We start from the raw sequence: 16145 nt of genomic DNA on the forward strand, positions 1-16145 counted from the left end.
ACCATTTGTAATACAAGGATGTACTGAGTTTGTGCGCACATAGGAAGCGCGCGGAGCGACTTGCCTATTATTATATCGGTTGGTCCACAAAATAATTCGATCTAAGCTTGTCTGCCTCTCTGTCCACCTTGTGTTCAATTCACAATGCCTGATTTTGGAAATATTTTATTGAAATTTGGTACGCTGACGTGTTTTAACCCAAGGATGAACGCTATTAAAAATATTTTGGATCGCAAAAATGAAGCTATCCACGACAACAGAAACATTGAAATTTCTTGCATGCAAGTTGCCATACAAAATGGTCCAAATCGGTCGGAAGACACGTCCGCATTACCACCTAAACTGGAAACACCTCTGTTTTTCAAAAGGCGAAATTTTTTTTGTTTTGCTCACTATTCATAAACTGTAGCAGATAAATGTATAACAATTATGCTGTAGTACTTGTCCAAAAATGAAAGAATTGATCAAGCCTACACAATATTACGGTGCATTAAAAACGCATTTTTTTCAATACTTTTCTAACCCGCAGGAACAAGCTCCAGAAACATTTTAAGGATAACAATTTTTGGGTCAGTTTCAAATTTAGTGTCCATCTAAGAGTGTCCGTCTGTTCGTCTATCCATCTGTCGGTCTGCTAAATTTGCAAAAGAGTTTGGAGGTGACATAAACTTTTTGAAACGTTTATTTTGAAAATAAAAAAAAAACAGCCTCACCCACACCATATTATAAAGAATGAAAATTCAATTCTTTCGTTTTTGTTATCATTTTAGGATAACGAAGATGGAAAAGATACCATCACGACCACATATCTATCAGCTATCTTACTTGTTTTCTTATTTTATTTTATTTGCTGTATATTCACCACAGATTGGTATTAATAAAAATGTTGTTCTCGAATGTTGTCGATTTTGTTTACTTTCCAAATAATTTTGGAATGATTTATCGTAATAATAGTATCGTAATGCTAATGGTTAAATTGGATAGTTTTCAAGTTTGGAACAATTCGGATAAAATGAAAAAATGAAATTCTGAAAGCTCGATGTTAAATTTCAAGTAATGTAAATAAATTCCTTCCCTTAGTTTATTCGTTTGATTCTCTAATTCGAACCACGAGTAGGGCCTTTTTTTTTTTTAATTTTCTTATTGGGGATATTCTCAAAGAAAATAATATAACTTCTAGTCAAAACTAAAACTTAATGTTATGGATAAAGATTTCCAAGAAGAACTGAGAACAAGCAATTGATGCCAGGCAACAAATCGCAAACTTTTTCGAGTTGATTGGCAAATCTGGAGATTTAGTTGCAACAAATTTACATTAGCTGCCATCAGTCGCTGTGAAGGCAAACATTTGCATTTTATTTCGATATTGCAAACAATGTTTTGGGAAACAATTGAAACCAGGAGCGACTGGAAAATAGGAGAAGAAGACTAAAAATATAGGCAACTAAGCTAAACATTTAAAACAAACTAGGGATACAAGAGTAAATTGCAAATGGAAAAATGCTGCGAAAATTTATATAAATATTTATTGTTTAGGCTATAGAGGAGTCGAAGATTGTTGTTGGAGCTTTGACGGAGATTCTACAAGAAATGCAAGAAAGAAACCACAAGATACATTATCAATATTTTAAGCTATACCCTACAGTGGCTTATGACTTTCACTGTACACTGCTTCGCCCAAAGCTGATTTTGGAGTCAAGTTTAGTTTGTTGTTTTGCTTGTACGGTTTGCAAAGACTAACTATACTTCCAAAGGAAAACTTCGACAAACATATGGTGGAATGTTTGTAAATACTTCATAACCTTCTGCAATTCGATATAGTTAATAAATTGTCCTTACTTTTGTTGAAATTCTATCCATCATCATTGCTACTAAAAACCCACAAAGCCATCATTCCTTTTTTCCAGTTTTTTGTAATCATCAACTTTATCAAGCTTTTTATCAAAAATGTCACCGACTTAACACTACTTTGAAAGCAATTCAAGAAAAGCCAAGCAACTAATGGATTTGGGCTTGTTTAATTTATCCCCTTAGAGGTGGTAGCGGAACTGCTATAATTGCGTGTATATATACATGGTCGCTTGCTGCTCAATTGTTCGAAAGCATTTAATGTCATTCTTGTACAAATAGCTTTAGCCGTTTACGTCAAGGCGGCGAAAGAACTGAGATTAGTTTTATAGGAATTTGTCGAATAGCGGAACGCATTCGACTACCCATTTGGGTAGTCTACTGAACTAGATACGCTTGTATATACATAAACATACATACCATCATACATACAATCCCATCCGTATACATTTTTATAGCTCAACTTTTTTGTAAAAAAACCCCATTGGCTTTATGATTTTTAAACATATTTTTGTTTTAATTTGTGTTTATTGCAATTAAAAAAAAAAAGGGTAAATTATTAAAAGTAAAAGCAAAGATATATTCGATTTTTAATTAAAAAAGTGATTTAGAAAGTAATAATATCGTTGCTTCAATTTTAAAAACAAAAAGGTTTCGATCTCGAAAATGTATACTCTAAAGGGGTGAAATAAAAATAAAAGCATTTATTAGCTTCTTGCTTCTTTACTTCTAGCCTCTAAGAAGATTGAAAACGTTAGATAAGCATAGTAGTCGTTTAGAAATTCTGAAAAAGAATCAATTTAAAAACTTACGTGAGTTAAAAGTGTTGGATACAAGCTTTAATAAAGATATTAGAAGCCCAGCATGTAGCCGATCTTACCAACTGAATCAGAATCAGAGAATCAAATAGATGGCACCTCTCTAGCCAAACGTCTAATTCGGCTTTTAAACGCCGATTCTCTGCCATCAGTACCGCCTGTTCTGATGTCGTTGGTCCATAGTCGAACATATCATTATAATCATTATCATTAACTATACCAAGAACGGGAGCTTATAATAATATATGGCATACTAGTATTATCTCTCAGCGCTGTTTGTATGCGTAAGTTTCGTCCCTTGTATCTGCGTCACATAAGAATGCTTATGCAAGTATTTACTTTTAGCGGGTGCCGCACAAGTCGGCTTCAATCCCGTTTCCGGAAATCTTATAGCGGCCGCTCGGCGATCTTCGGATACGGGGTACACACAAAGGTTCATGCTCCACACACTACATAACGGCGCACTTGAACAGGGTTTTATTTTTTGTTATCCTTACATTGTTTTCCACACATCTCTACATCTCTATATATTGTGGAGTTCGCTGTACTAACTGGAGTCATCGCCGAGTACCTGGTCAGCCAGTGCCAGTCAAGACGGCACCGGTAAATACTTTGACATCAACAATCCTCGTCGTGCCGAAAAGATAATAGTTTTATCGTTGGTTAGTTATATCGGCTTCCTAAGACGGTTTTCCACACCACCCATGAGGTACCGTGAAAGGCGCGTTGTCAATTGTTTTAAATGGTTGGCTCCCGTGTAGGCCTACACCATTATAGACTTAATTAGAAATTACGATAGTATATACAATAACAATAATACATAATAATACATAGTAATACGTAATAATACGTAATAATACGTAGTAAATAAAAAGCCCCGCTAATATATACATACATAATGATACATAACATACATATAAATAAATAAAAATTCCTGCTATGCTATCCTCAAATCTGCAAAAGAAAAATATTGTGAATAATAAATTTTGTATACAAAGATGACCAGAACTTACCATTTGGCCTACGCAAGTATCGCATTTCGCTGAGGCGATAGTGCAGGTTTATTCCACTTTGTTTTTAAATTGAAATGAAATAAAAAGAAATGAAAATATTATACATAATCATAACTAAAGATAAACACAACTACCTTGACATACGATGAATCTTGACAACGTATAAGAGGCGGTGGGTGGCGGTGTATCGTTCCCTTTCAATCTGAAGAAAAAAATTAGAATGAAAGTGAGAAAGCTATTTACACATTTGGATTATATCTCAATTACCTTTTATTTGCGGCTTTTGAAGCGCGATTCTCCTTACTTATGCGGGCCTATACTTGAGCGGAGAATATGGTGGGCGGATATTTTTGTATTCTGTAATAGAAGAAGGAAATTAGTGATTTATGTATATATTTATATGATATTGCTTTTACCTTCATTTTGCTGGTTTTCCCGCACGATTTTCCTTCAAAACAATCCTTGTGGACTTTTTCTGTTCTAAAATAGAAGAATGAAATCAGTATTTTCTAAGTTAATTGAATAAAATAATTTAATCACCTTCATTTTACTGGTTTTCCCGCACGATTTTCCGTCAAAATGATGACACATTGGTGACAGTTGGTTGTACCCAGTTTTTTCCAATTAGCAACAAATTGATGATGAAGCCCAGAAGATTTGTTCGGTGGTTTCTTCCGTTGGTACAGGAGCCTGCTTCCCTGAAGAAGGCAAGCCGTGCCACTATCGTCGCCTGCACGCGCTTGCCGATGTTTGCCTCGACCATATGTTTCTGCATAATGGACTTGTAAATATCGCAGGCGTCACAAAATGCGGCATAGACTTTAGGCTTTGGGAATTCGGGTTCCAGATATTCGTGGGCTAGGATGACATCGTCTCTCGGGTCATTGGCGACAATGTCACCGGTAAGTTGTGAGCAGACATCTTCTTTTCTTTGGGTGAGGTCTTCTAGACATTCTTGACAACGCACCTGTTCACGTATATACTGAGCTATTCCGTAGCCCGTGAGCAGCCGGATGTAGTCCTCCTCTTCTTCAGTTACTTCTCCGGTGAGTATGTCGTCGAATACCACCCCATCCAGGCCGAATGGCAGGAACTTGTCTTCGGCCTGGTGTTCCGCCGTTCTATAATCCATCTTCTCTATAAGGTGGTAATCATCGGTGGTCGAGTATCCGCTGCCCCAAAAGTCGATTTGTGATTTAATTAGGCGGTTGACCAGCTTCATTATTTCTGTCGTCGGTCTGGTACATTTTCCCTGCATTGGCGCTATCTTGCAGAAGAAACGTTCCAGTGGGTCGTGGCTTACTCTGTACGCCTGGATAGTTATGCCAGGGTAAGCTTCCAGCAGCCCATCCATTAGTTCCGTAAATCTCTTCATTGTTTGCACGGTTTCGCTCGCTAGCAGGTCCACCTCAAGGGTTGCCTGGAGGTATTTTGTAACTTCTGCTAGCACCGCTTTCTGGGCCTGCCATTTGGTGCTGCTGATTTTTCCGCTGTGAAATATTGAGTTAAATTTTGTTAAAGCGGCGAGGAGCTCATACGTCCGAATTTCTTTGGCACCGCTGATGAATTTTCGATCAATTGCTGTTTTCAACATTGCTGGCATTGCTGGAGTGAAAAATTGAACTGTTTCCATTAGATTTTGAGGTGAGGTAACTAACAAGCTGGCGCCTCTCTTCTTCCAGTGTCTCCAGATGGGCGCGTTCCGCGCAGCTACTTTGGTGACAATTGTGGCGTCGTATCGTCGGTTGTGTTGTATAATTTCTTGGTGAAATTCATCCAGGATGTGTATATAGTCGTACATGTGCACGACAATATACATGCTGCCATCCGCACGTTGCCTGTTGTATTTGCCGTTTGTGAAATTCGTTACTGTCTTGCGATTTTGAACGCTCCTATTGCAGACCACCGCTTTTACATCCAGCCCGATCTCCTCTGCTATTGTTAAATTTTCCTCTAATAGGTCTGCATTGCCTTTGTAGCGGGTGATAGGATGGGCGCTGAGTAGAATGTTGAACGCCGTCAAGATGCTGCGCACACCGAAGACGAGGACCGTCCGGTACTCCTCCGTCTCCGTTAATTTTTGGTTTAGGATGTACCCGCATCCATACAGTATATCCTCGGTTCTAGAATATATTGATCCTTGGTCTGTGTACACTTCATCGAAGTGTAGTTGTACGATTTTGTCGTGAGGAGTTAATTTCCTCACGACCTCTCGGAGTACCTCAATGTCCGGCATCACGCTGTCAGTTTCTTCTATTTCCTGGCCTTCATCTGGGTTGACAACGGGTTCAAGGCGTTTATTCTTCTCCTTCCGCGCTGCCTCCGCCGATGTTGTCGGTTCCTCTTCGTATATATCATCGGTGTACCTATTTACATTATAACTACAATCATTACTGCTATTATATCTATCGGGGCTTTTTACACTAAATGGGCTTTCCTCTATTTGGTTTTCCGTTTGTTTCCCAGTTTGTTTTCTCTTTCTTTTCTCCGGCAGTTTTTTTAACTCACAATCCGTGTCACTCTGTATTTCTCCGCACACTGCGTCTACAGGTACTTCCCCGTAATTTAACATTTGTGTAGTTATTCTATCAACAGCGTGTTTCAATCCTAATTTGTGCGCGTACCACACATACGGGCTCATACCCGTATAACCTGTCCCCTCCGACTTGTCCAATCGCTTTAAGCTCATTTTAATTGTTTTCAATTTTAACCTGACATCTTCTACTGTTATAACCATACCTGTTTTTTTTGTCAGTACGTCAGCTAACTCCCTACCAGCTACCTTCCAGCAAATATATCCCTCTTCCAGACCCCACAATCCTGGGTATTTCTTCAATAATTCACTAAATATTACGTCTGATATGTAGACCATATTGGTGTACTATATATAAAATAAATAAAAAATAATATATATGATAATATGTATAATAAAATAAATGTTATAAGTAATAATATAAAATAGTAATATATCCTGAAAAGAAGAAAAGAAACAAAAAGGCGATAAGAACATTTGGTCATATATAAATACATATCTCATGATTATTATTAGTTAAATAAAAATTAAACACAGATCAGCAATTTTTAATTTCAATTTATTTATATATATACATAGCATTACATTTTTTACATTTCTTTAAATTATGCTTTTAAATACGTACTATTTTCTTTATTTCTTTTTATTTTTCTTTTTAAATTTTAAAAGGAAGACTTCAGAGCTATCATCAACCTCTAAAGGTTCCCTTTAAAGCCAACACATAAAAGTAGAAATTTTTATAGGGAAAAAGGTTAGTTTAGGTGGACTTAAATCTACGCCATATACGATTGATTTTCCCATTATACAGAAACTTAATTGCTAATTAACTAACAGTCACACAGCTGAAACAATGGAAAAGCTTCTTATAGAGTAATAATTAAGCAAATTGCTGTACTTTGTAAATAAATAAAAAAAAATCATTAAAAGTTTTCATAATTTGGACGTTTTATACCTTGCACCACTTGCGGTACTGGGATAGGTTAAGTTTGTGCGAATATAGGTAATACACGGAAGGACTTTTGTTACTTTTTGTCATACGGATCGCTGATCTGTCCACCTAATTCTTGTGTTCAATTTGAGGCGCGTAGACTTCGAAATATTTTCGGGAGATTGGGTAGACTGAAAGTTTCGGCCCAACGGCGGAAGCTATTGCAAATAGTTCGCATTGGACCATTTTTTCGACCACTTCTCATACCACACCTTATTTTGAAAAGTCGTTATATTAACAACTGTTGGCTGATGTAGGGTATTTAATGGCGGGCCGTGGCCCCCTATGGTGTTTTTAATGGTTATTCTTCATTTTCATTGCAAAAATATAATGATGCAGATAACGCTTGTTTATGACCAGAAATACTAAACAATAAATCATACTAAAACAAACTTTTCACATCAAATGAATTCTAAATAAATGTAAAACGCACACTCGTTAATCGAGAATTGTGAAACCTCTTCTATTGGCCTCTTGGTAATGATACAGCTTCCATCCATTTAAGTCAAGCCATAAGTTTCGGGCATTTGCCAACGTCTGTATCGATAAAATTCACTAAAGATGTACCACTACTAACGATGCTGAAATCATCATCTTAGAATAAGAACCTCTCTAAGAATTGAATCAATGTTATTAAAAGATTTTAAGATGTTTTACTGAACTTTCAACAGATTTAACTGGTTTTACTGAACTTTGGACAGATTTTAATTCAAACTATAATATTAACTCGAGTGTCAGTTTGGCTGTAAAAAAATGCGCTTAAATCCACTTCTGAGAAGAAACGAAATGATTTTCCGAACAATCTAAGATCTTATGATGCTTACACAAGCCTACCATAAGTAGGCTGCACCTAGAACGTTGATGAACCTATTTTGGTGTGATCTTCCTCTAATGATTTGCAAATGGATGAAAAAAAGTGTAAATAAAACACACGTGACATGCCGCTGTAGTCGTTAATGTTGATAATTTTCGCATTTGCGCGTAACGTTTGTAAATGTTCATGCTATTTTCTAAATTGATAAAACAAGACAAAACATGGGGACATATACGTTTTAACTGCCTGTATTCTATTTTCTTCGAAAATCTATTTTTAAAGGAAACATTCTTAATTTAAATAAAGAAAAATTTAATTTAAAAATGATATATGACCAATCTAAGTATTTCGAATGACATTTGATTAAGTTTTGCCTAAATTTTGAATAAAGTTGACTAGAATCCATCCTTTACCAAAATATGTATTCTTTATACGATAGAATGCGGTTCTCTTTTTTCTTTATATATTTTATTTTATTTAACAATTTTGCAATTTACAAAACTTCCTCGTGCACTTTTGAAATGCTTTTGTTTTCTCGCTGAAAGCCGTTAGCTTGTTTTTTTCATATCGGCGGCATACAACAACAAATGAGCGCCGCCATACTTGTATGTACTCGTATATTATGTGTGTACGTACATGTTGTTCGCATATCAGCTATTGCTTTTTTAAAACCAGCATTAAGAGTAAAGAACATACATAAGTTAGAAAACTGTTCTGAACGTTGGTGGTAAATACAATAATTATATGATCTACTTTTAACAAATTTACTCAAACAAATCTCCCTAATAAAGCTTTTGTTTTTTTATATAATATTTTTATATATAAACTAATAAATAAATAAACAAATAATACATATATGTATATATATATATTCGTATTTATAGAGAGAGAATGTCTCAATGTAAGAAAAGCAAGGTTCGTTCATAAAGCGTAGATCTACATTTTTCTTGTTTTATATTTGACCATTGGGCTCCTGATTTTGTGAAGTGGATTTGGGAAAAGACAGTGAAGTTTGTAAAGGCCGTTATATTCACAAAGTAGTACTACTTCGAAATTCTAAATTTAAGTGAAATTCTCGCAAATATTTAGATCATGTCCATAAAAGAAGCATAGATATGTTTTAGAACATTGGAACAATGGAAGAGTCCCAATACAAGTCAAAAGGAAAGGAAGAGTTGTGCTGAGCGATGCGAGCATTGCCGTCACACCAAACCGAATAAGCCATCTAGAGGGAAGAAATCCAAATCTAGAAGATCTAGAAGGAGATTACAATTAAACAATCCCAAAAATAAATAAAAATACATACATCCATGTAACAAATAAATGAATAATATGAAATAAACTAGGTAATTAGGTGAAGTGATCACCAGCTATAAAGATTTTTCTTTTTTTCTTTTGGTTTTATTGCATTCATGGTTTATCACATGATGATGTGGGATTAATTTAAATCGAAAATTACCGAAAGAATTACGCAGTAAAGAAATTCACTAAGAGAATGCTTGCCACATACGATATAAAGAGAGACAGACTGATCCAGTGAAGTTCTTTCAATGGATTTATATACAACTGTGGACTAAGATAAATTGGTAAATAATTATTATTAAAGGCTAAGCGACAAAAAGGCAGATAGAAAGGAAAGCGAAAAGATAGGCGGAGAATAAACGCTCAGGCATTGGCTTATAATGATATAATTAATGTTAAATTTGCAAGTGATAAAAATGATAAAAATGTTAAAGTCGGGCGATGTAACAAAAAAGGCGACAAATCTTTCGAATCAACAAAAATTTTCTGAACGGAGTAACAGCCATAAGGAATTTTTTAATGTTTTCTATACAGAAGTCTATACAGGTGCTAATCATGGAACGTTCCAAATTGCATTTTCGACATTCATCCCTCTTATTGCTTGGCTTGAAGAATATCTGCTGCATCAAACTCTTTCAGAAGTTTACGGTGATGCTGATTCATCATATCCCAACTTTTGGTTTTGTTTCAACGGTTTGAAAGCGAGGATGTCGATGTCAATAACAGAGCGATCTGGGGGACCGAACAGTTCGAAGACAATGAAATGCAAAACTCTTTGGACGAAACGCTACCTGAAACTCTCAAAGGACTTTTGAACAGCTGAGCAGTGGATGAATCAAGTGTTTGTGGAAGTTCGCATGCGACGGAAAAGATACAAAAGGAGAGAAAAAGGAGGTTACCGTACGATTTGACGGAAAATGCTATTTCGACCCGTCTCAACATCGCGGTTCCATTGCTTGCTAGGCAGAAAACTAAGAGTTTTCTGTGGCGTATTGCGATCGGCGACGCCAATCTGAATATGTTATGACAATCTCAACCGCAAGACGTCATCAAGAAGAACCATTCACATCGCCACCGAAGCGGAATATTCATGGCCATAAAGTCTTGCTATGCATATTGCGGAATCAGCAAGGTGTAGTGTATAACGAGCTGCTAAAACCGAATGAAACCGTTATTGCAAATATCTACTGAGGTCAACTGAACAAATTGAGCGGTGTATTGACCAGCAGTAGCGGCTAACAGACGCAAAGGCATCGTCTTGCATGACAATGCTCGGCCACACGCTTCAAGCGTTATCAAGGATACCCTGCTGAAGTTTAAATGCGAAGAAATGATGGAAAATAATTTATTATACGAATTTTTGCCAACAAATGCCTTTTGCAAAATACATGCAATCTCCTAACAATCTTATTTTATTTTCTTATATTTTTAGCTAAAATCATGTAAGCTTCCCCTACGAGCTGCTTCAAGAAAATGTTACAAAAGTCGTCTCTACAAATGCTAATCATTTCACAAAAGACTCTAGTCAGTCTTGCATTTTAATAACTGTTCTGGTATAAATGGAAAAGTTGATCAATAATCAACCAATATTTTCATCGTAACTCTCATCATTATTACCATTACCATAATGTCATATTTTCCGAATGTTCATCAAAGCAGTAATAAAATGAGCAGCAACATGTCGTTGGATAATGCCTCAGATCAGGATTATAATGAATTTTTAAGTGAATACCCCTTACAAACGCATTCACCTAATAATGAGCCGGAAATTCAGTGCGAGGATAAATATTATGAACAAAGTATATAAATATAATATAATTGATTATCATTAATGTTTTGTTTTTTAATTTTTTGGCATATTTTTGATAAACTTAATGCTAACTTGAAAACATAGAAGACGAGTTAGAGGCTGAATGGCTAATTGCGGCTGGTTCAAAACCATTGGAACAAGTATGTGAGAAAGGGGTATGCTAAAATTTTTTTTGAGAAAAGTATACAATCCAGAGTATTTCACGCTAAATTTTAATATTAAACATTGTTGCGCATATGCAGTTCCCTTTTCGAGAAGTACTATTAGACATCGGTCCGTTCTCGATTGAAAGGAGAACTGCCCTCATCTTATTTTTTTGTACTTATGGTGTAGAGTAAATGTGTGCCAAAGTATGTAACACGCAACATTATTATTCATTTGTCTGTCTGTCCGTCTGGTGTCTGCCCGCGTAAACTTGTATTCAAGCTATAGGTCGCAAATTTTGATGAAATTTGGTACATTAACATTGGTGCTTTTACCCAAGGACCAACACGATTGGCAATGGTTCGGATCAGTCTACTTCTTCTTCCGCTCGCCATATAACGCCTTATTTCGGAGAGTTGAGGGTGATATAGTGACGATACGAAAGCACTTTGCAAGTAAATAATAAAGAGCGTAGGAATGACAAAAAAAAAGACAAAAAATTGTAGTAGATTCGACGTTACCCCATAACAGATTGGAAAGAAGTGAAAATATATATTTGCATGCTCTCTAGTGTATATAGTATATGACGATCGCGGCTGATTTTCTCTGTTTCTGTAGAATAATTTAGTGGACCTTTTATATTGTGCATCTGTTATGGTTTATAGGCAAGGAACAAAGATGTTCTCAGTTTTAGTTGTATAGGTATGTGGGCGTTGCAGGCGTCTTCTTTAACCTTTTTTTTGCAAATTTTTAGGTGTTATCTCCTTTGCGAACGGAAAAACGTGTACCACAGATACGATATAGATTATGTCAATTGTTAATCTCTGCACCCGGCATGAAGCTTTATCAGACGAGTTCTCTAGAACTATTGGCAGATTAATGAGTGAATCAGCCTTGCAACACAACCTTGCAGAAGAGAGGGCCTATTCCAAGAACTAAAGTACCATAATGAAAGTTTAGGATGGTCCAAATCCCCTTTTTTGGGAATACTAGAGCTACCACGAGTACTCTACGAACGGTCGCACCATGGCGGTAACGTCTCACACACCGGTTGAATCTGTTGCGTTCAAATTGTGATTGCATACAGCAGCTTCCGCCGCAGTTTCTTACATGGTATATATACAACTCCGTCTTAACCGATGCAGCCACCCCTACCCGCCTAACACGTGACATTGAATGGGTGGGCAACCTGATGTCCATGGATTTCATAGCTTTTTTTTGCAATGCTTTAGAATTATTGGCATTACGTCTATAATTATGGTCACACTTGCATTCGAACTAACCACATTTCCTGGAGAGTCAGCCAACTATTCTTTTTCTTGGATTTATTGCACAAGGAGAAGTAATCAACTCAGCAAACGCCATGCACCTCATCATACTACACTATTTGTAGCCCCTTCCGTAACCATGAGGTTATATCCTGGAACTCCCTTATAGTTGATTACACGGTGACGAGTCCGCACGCAGTCGACCTCTGACACCATGGAAGATTCTCTAAGAAGGACTCTCAAGTGGTCGAGAAAGGCAGATATGACACACTTAGGCACACGAACAGATGGACATGTTTATGCCCACGCGGACTATATCCAACGCCGAATATTGGCGCTAGTTTGCCACAACGCTTGCAACACCAAGGAAGTACCTTCAGAGACTCCAAGAAGTATATATAGCATCAAATCCTGAATCGATTTAAGCATCCCCATCCGTTCATCTGTGTGATGCCCTTTGTAAATATTCTCCTAGCTGCGAAAATGAAGTTATAGCTTCAGTTTCTTCAATATCTTTATAACGCACAGAAGCAAGCTTGAAAAACCCGCCAAAGCATCTATATTCTTGGTCGATGTCACGTTCAGAATACATTTAAGCATGGGTGTGTGTTCATCTTCTGGTCTGCTCAATGTATGTAGTATCTGTGGAACAATGAAACATTTGCAAACACGAACCGGTCAAACGTTTGCAAACACAATCGGCATATGCAACAAGGTGCAAGGTGTGAACTACTCTTCTTTCCTTGTGTCCTGTTTGTTACTCATAAAATACCACACATACACGAGATAAACTTCTTTATTCTGAAAATAGAAAAAATCATCTGCTCCCACTCAGTAGTTCTAGCTCTTTTCCTTTTTTTTTGTTACTTTTTAATGCGCTTTGGATTTTTTAATTTAAAATTTTCAGTGAAGAACTGCTGTAAGAGAGTGGTTCATATGGCGAAGATATGACCACAGCTGAATTATTGAAAATAAGAAATATGTATCAACAAGAAGCGAGCGTACCGAAACCGGTAAGACAAAGTCTGCGATTTTATGCGACTATGTTTCTATAACTAACTTCCACCAATTTACATAGATTTTACCAATTAATGAGGACTGTGAAAATTGGCACTCCATCTCGAACCGTATGGCTCAACACGCTCGCGATCTTTGCGAGCATATTACGCCTAATCTTAGAGCCCAGAAAGTGTAAGCATTTGAAAGGCGATTACCGCACCGGGCGTCTCATAAATATGAAGAAAATTATACGGTACATAGCGTCGCAGTTTCGCAAAGATAAAATCTGGTTAAGGCGTACTAAACCCGCCCAACGTGATTATAAGATTACTATCGCCATCAATGATTCCAAATCAATCCATCATCACTCGAAAATGTTGACATTAGAAGCCATATCTTTAGTTTCGCATGCGTTAACTTTATTAGAAAGTGGACGCTTAAGTGTTCTATCATTTGGAGAGAGGCCGCAAATCCTACTGAATCATACGGAACAGCTCGATGGAGCAAAATTAGTCAAGCATTTGAACTTTTCACAAGATAAAACAAAAACTGCTGAACTTTTAGATTTTATACGAGTCATTATAGCGGAGGAATGTTGTAAGAGCTCAGGTAATGGAATCTTTGAGAATCTTTTGCTAATATTAAGCGATGGTCGCAACATATTTAGCGAAGGAGAAACAAAGATTTATAAATAATTCTAAATTACTTATACAATTTTACTATTCTATTCTATTATACAAAAAAATCAATATAAAAATCGTATTTAGATTATTGCCCGTTTCCTTATTATGTCATCGTAAGAGATCTTAATCAATTGTCTTTAGTTTTAAGTGAAACAATCCGTCAATGGTTTGAGTTGGTTAACCAATTCAATTGAAATTGAATAAAATAAGATTTGGAAGGATTTATGTTAAACTACAATACTTTTTTTCTTTCTTTTCCTTATCATAGAATAATACGGTTATACGCAAACCGTGATATTGCACTCAACTTTATCATTTTTATATTTAATGGTATTATAAAAGTTCTACTTGTAAATCGAATGGGGCAGTCTTTAGAATTCGAGCTTTGTCTAAAAATCTATGTATGCTGCCAGGCAACGTCGCTTTTACCATCCGATAATTTGGCAAAAATCTCATAACAAGCACAGTTTTGGATATGCGTGACTTTTGGGAATTTTGTAACAAGGATGTGTTGGGAGTTCTACATTACCTTCGCCAAATGTTTTCGTCTCAAAGCGTAGAGCGTATGTTTTTGCTTTAAGTTTGGAAGTTTCAAAATCAAATTTCCACAAGATTTCCGCACTCTCACTGTCTTCTTGATGAACCAGATAAGCCATTTTCCAATCACGTGTCACTGTCCGTAGCATATTCTTAGAAGAAAACTGACAGTCTTGCCATGAAAAACATGTCCGCAAAAGTTCTGGATTTAATTCTTCGGAATATGTCGCACATTGTCAACTACGGCTTCAACGTAATAAATCCAATGGATTCCATTACGTCTACATGCGAGGGTGTGTAAGTATTGCTTCCACGTGTCAAACAAATTCCATTAAATGTACAAACCAACAGACAAGCCACCACGTGTGTACCTTTTCGAATCGTTTTTAAGAATTAAGGAAAAAATTTCCTCTGAATTGTCGGCTTTACTAATGTGTTTCTTTCACTAACAAACCGAGACTTACAAATGTGTTTCATTGCTTCTTTAGTTGCGCTGGATCAGGGCTTGGACTCAAATTTAATTATCAATCAGATCAATCTCTTTTATATGTCCAGTGAACAAGGCGATAAATGGTTACTGGCTTCATACCAACATTGTAATGGCCCCTTAAGGCCATTGCTCAATTCAAGGAGAAAAAGACTTTTTATTGGTTGGATATGCAACACATAGCGATATATTGCCTATCCAATGAAGTTCTAATGCAATCTTTAATTGACTCTACTCCAACTAAATATGACTTAGCGATGACAGTGCGTTTAAGTAAATTGTACAGTTATGCTTTGAAGCGCGTACAAAAATCATATATATCTTGAGCGAACGTACTAGAAATCGCTTGGAACTCTTAGAATATCTCATAGGAACATTTTTTCGCTACATTCTAAAGATTTGTTGGAAGAGAATTTAGAGCAATTGCTTAAGCGTAGTGTATTGAAAGCTGCCTGCTTGAAGAATGAATTGGAATTAATGCAAATGGCAATAGAGGCTTACCAGCGCTTTGAGATATTTTACAAAACGTTTGATGATGAATTCATAAGCTGTGATGAAGCCTTAATCGATTGGAAATTGTTGATGGATGATTTAATGTTTTTAGCCCAGTACTTGCAATCTGCCGGATATTTGGAACGCAGTTCGTATGCTTGGTTATTACTTCACAAAACTGCTTTACTTGTAGAAGACGATTACACAGCTCTGAAATGTTCGATTTTTATGTGCGATTATGTTGACTTTATCGACGTTGTCACACCAGTTTTACTGGCTATCCTTCAAATTGCTTATTATTATGCTCGTTGCTCAAGATACGCTGCAGATGATGAAAGAGAAGCAGGATAGTTTAAATGATCGTCAAGGCAAATATGATTTGATTAAAGACACTCTAAATGCTATTAGG

At 36.4% G+C, this 16145-nt stretch overlaps 1 protein-coding gene across 1 annotated transcript; it reads right to left on the minus strand.

Moving 5' to 3' along the window:
* Positions 1 to 3986: 3986 nt before the first annotated feature.
* Positions 3987 to 15821, minus strand: LOC119643950. The gene is made up of 4 exons (XM_038043459.1): positions 15746 to 15821; positions 4220 to 6650; positions 4096 to 4159; positions 3987 to 4036 (listed from the first exon to the last, which is right to left on the minus strand). Exon 2 carries the CDS (start codon positions 6549 to 6551, stop codon positions 4254 to 4256), a length of 2298 nt encoding a protein of 765 aa, XP_037899387.1. The 5' UTR covers positions 6552 to 6650; positions 15746 to 15821; the 3' UTR covers positions 3987 to 4036; positions 4096 to 4159; positions 4220 to 4253.
* Between the last annotated feature and the right edge of the window lie 324 nt (positions 15822 to 16145).

Source organism: Glossina fuscipes, unplaced genomic scaffold (assembly GCF_014805625.2).
Source record: "Glossina fuscipes isolate IAEA_lab_2018 unplaced genomic scaffold, Yale_Gfus_2 74169, whole genome shotgun sequence".
Classification (NCBI taxonomy): domain Eukaryota; kingdom Metazoa; phylum Arthropoda; class Insecta; order Diptera; family Glossinidae; genus Glossina; species Glossina fuscipes.

Bases quoted from the DNA above. Each gene is read 5' to 3' on its own strand.
- LOC119643950 (XM_038043459.1), bottom strand. From the start codon at position 6,551: ATGGTCTACATATCAGACGTAATATTTAGTGAATTATTGAAGAAATAC.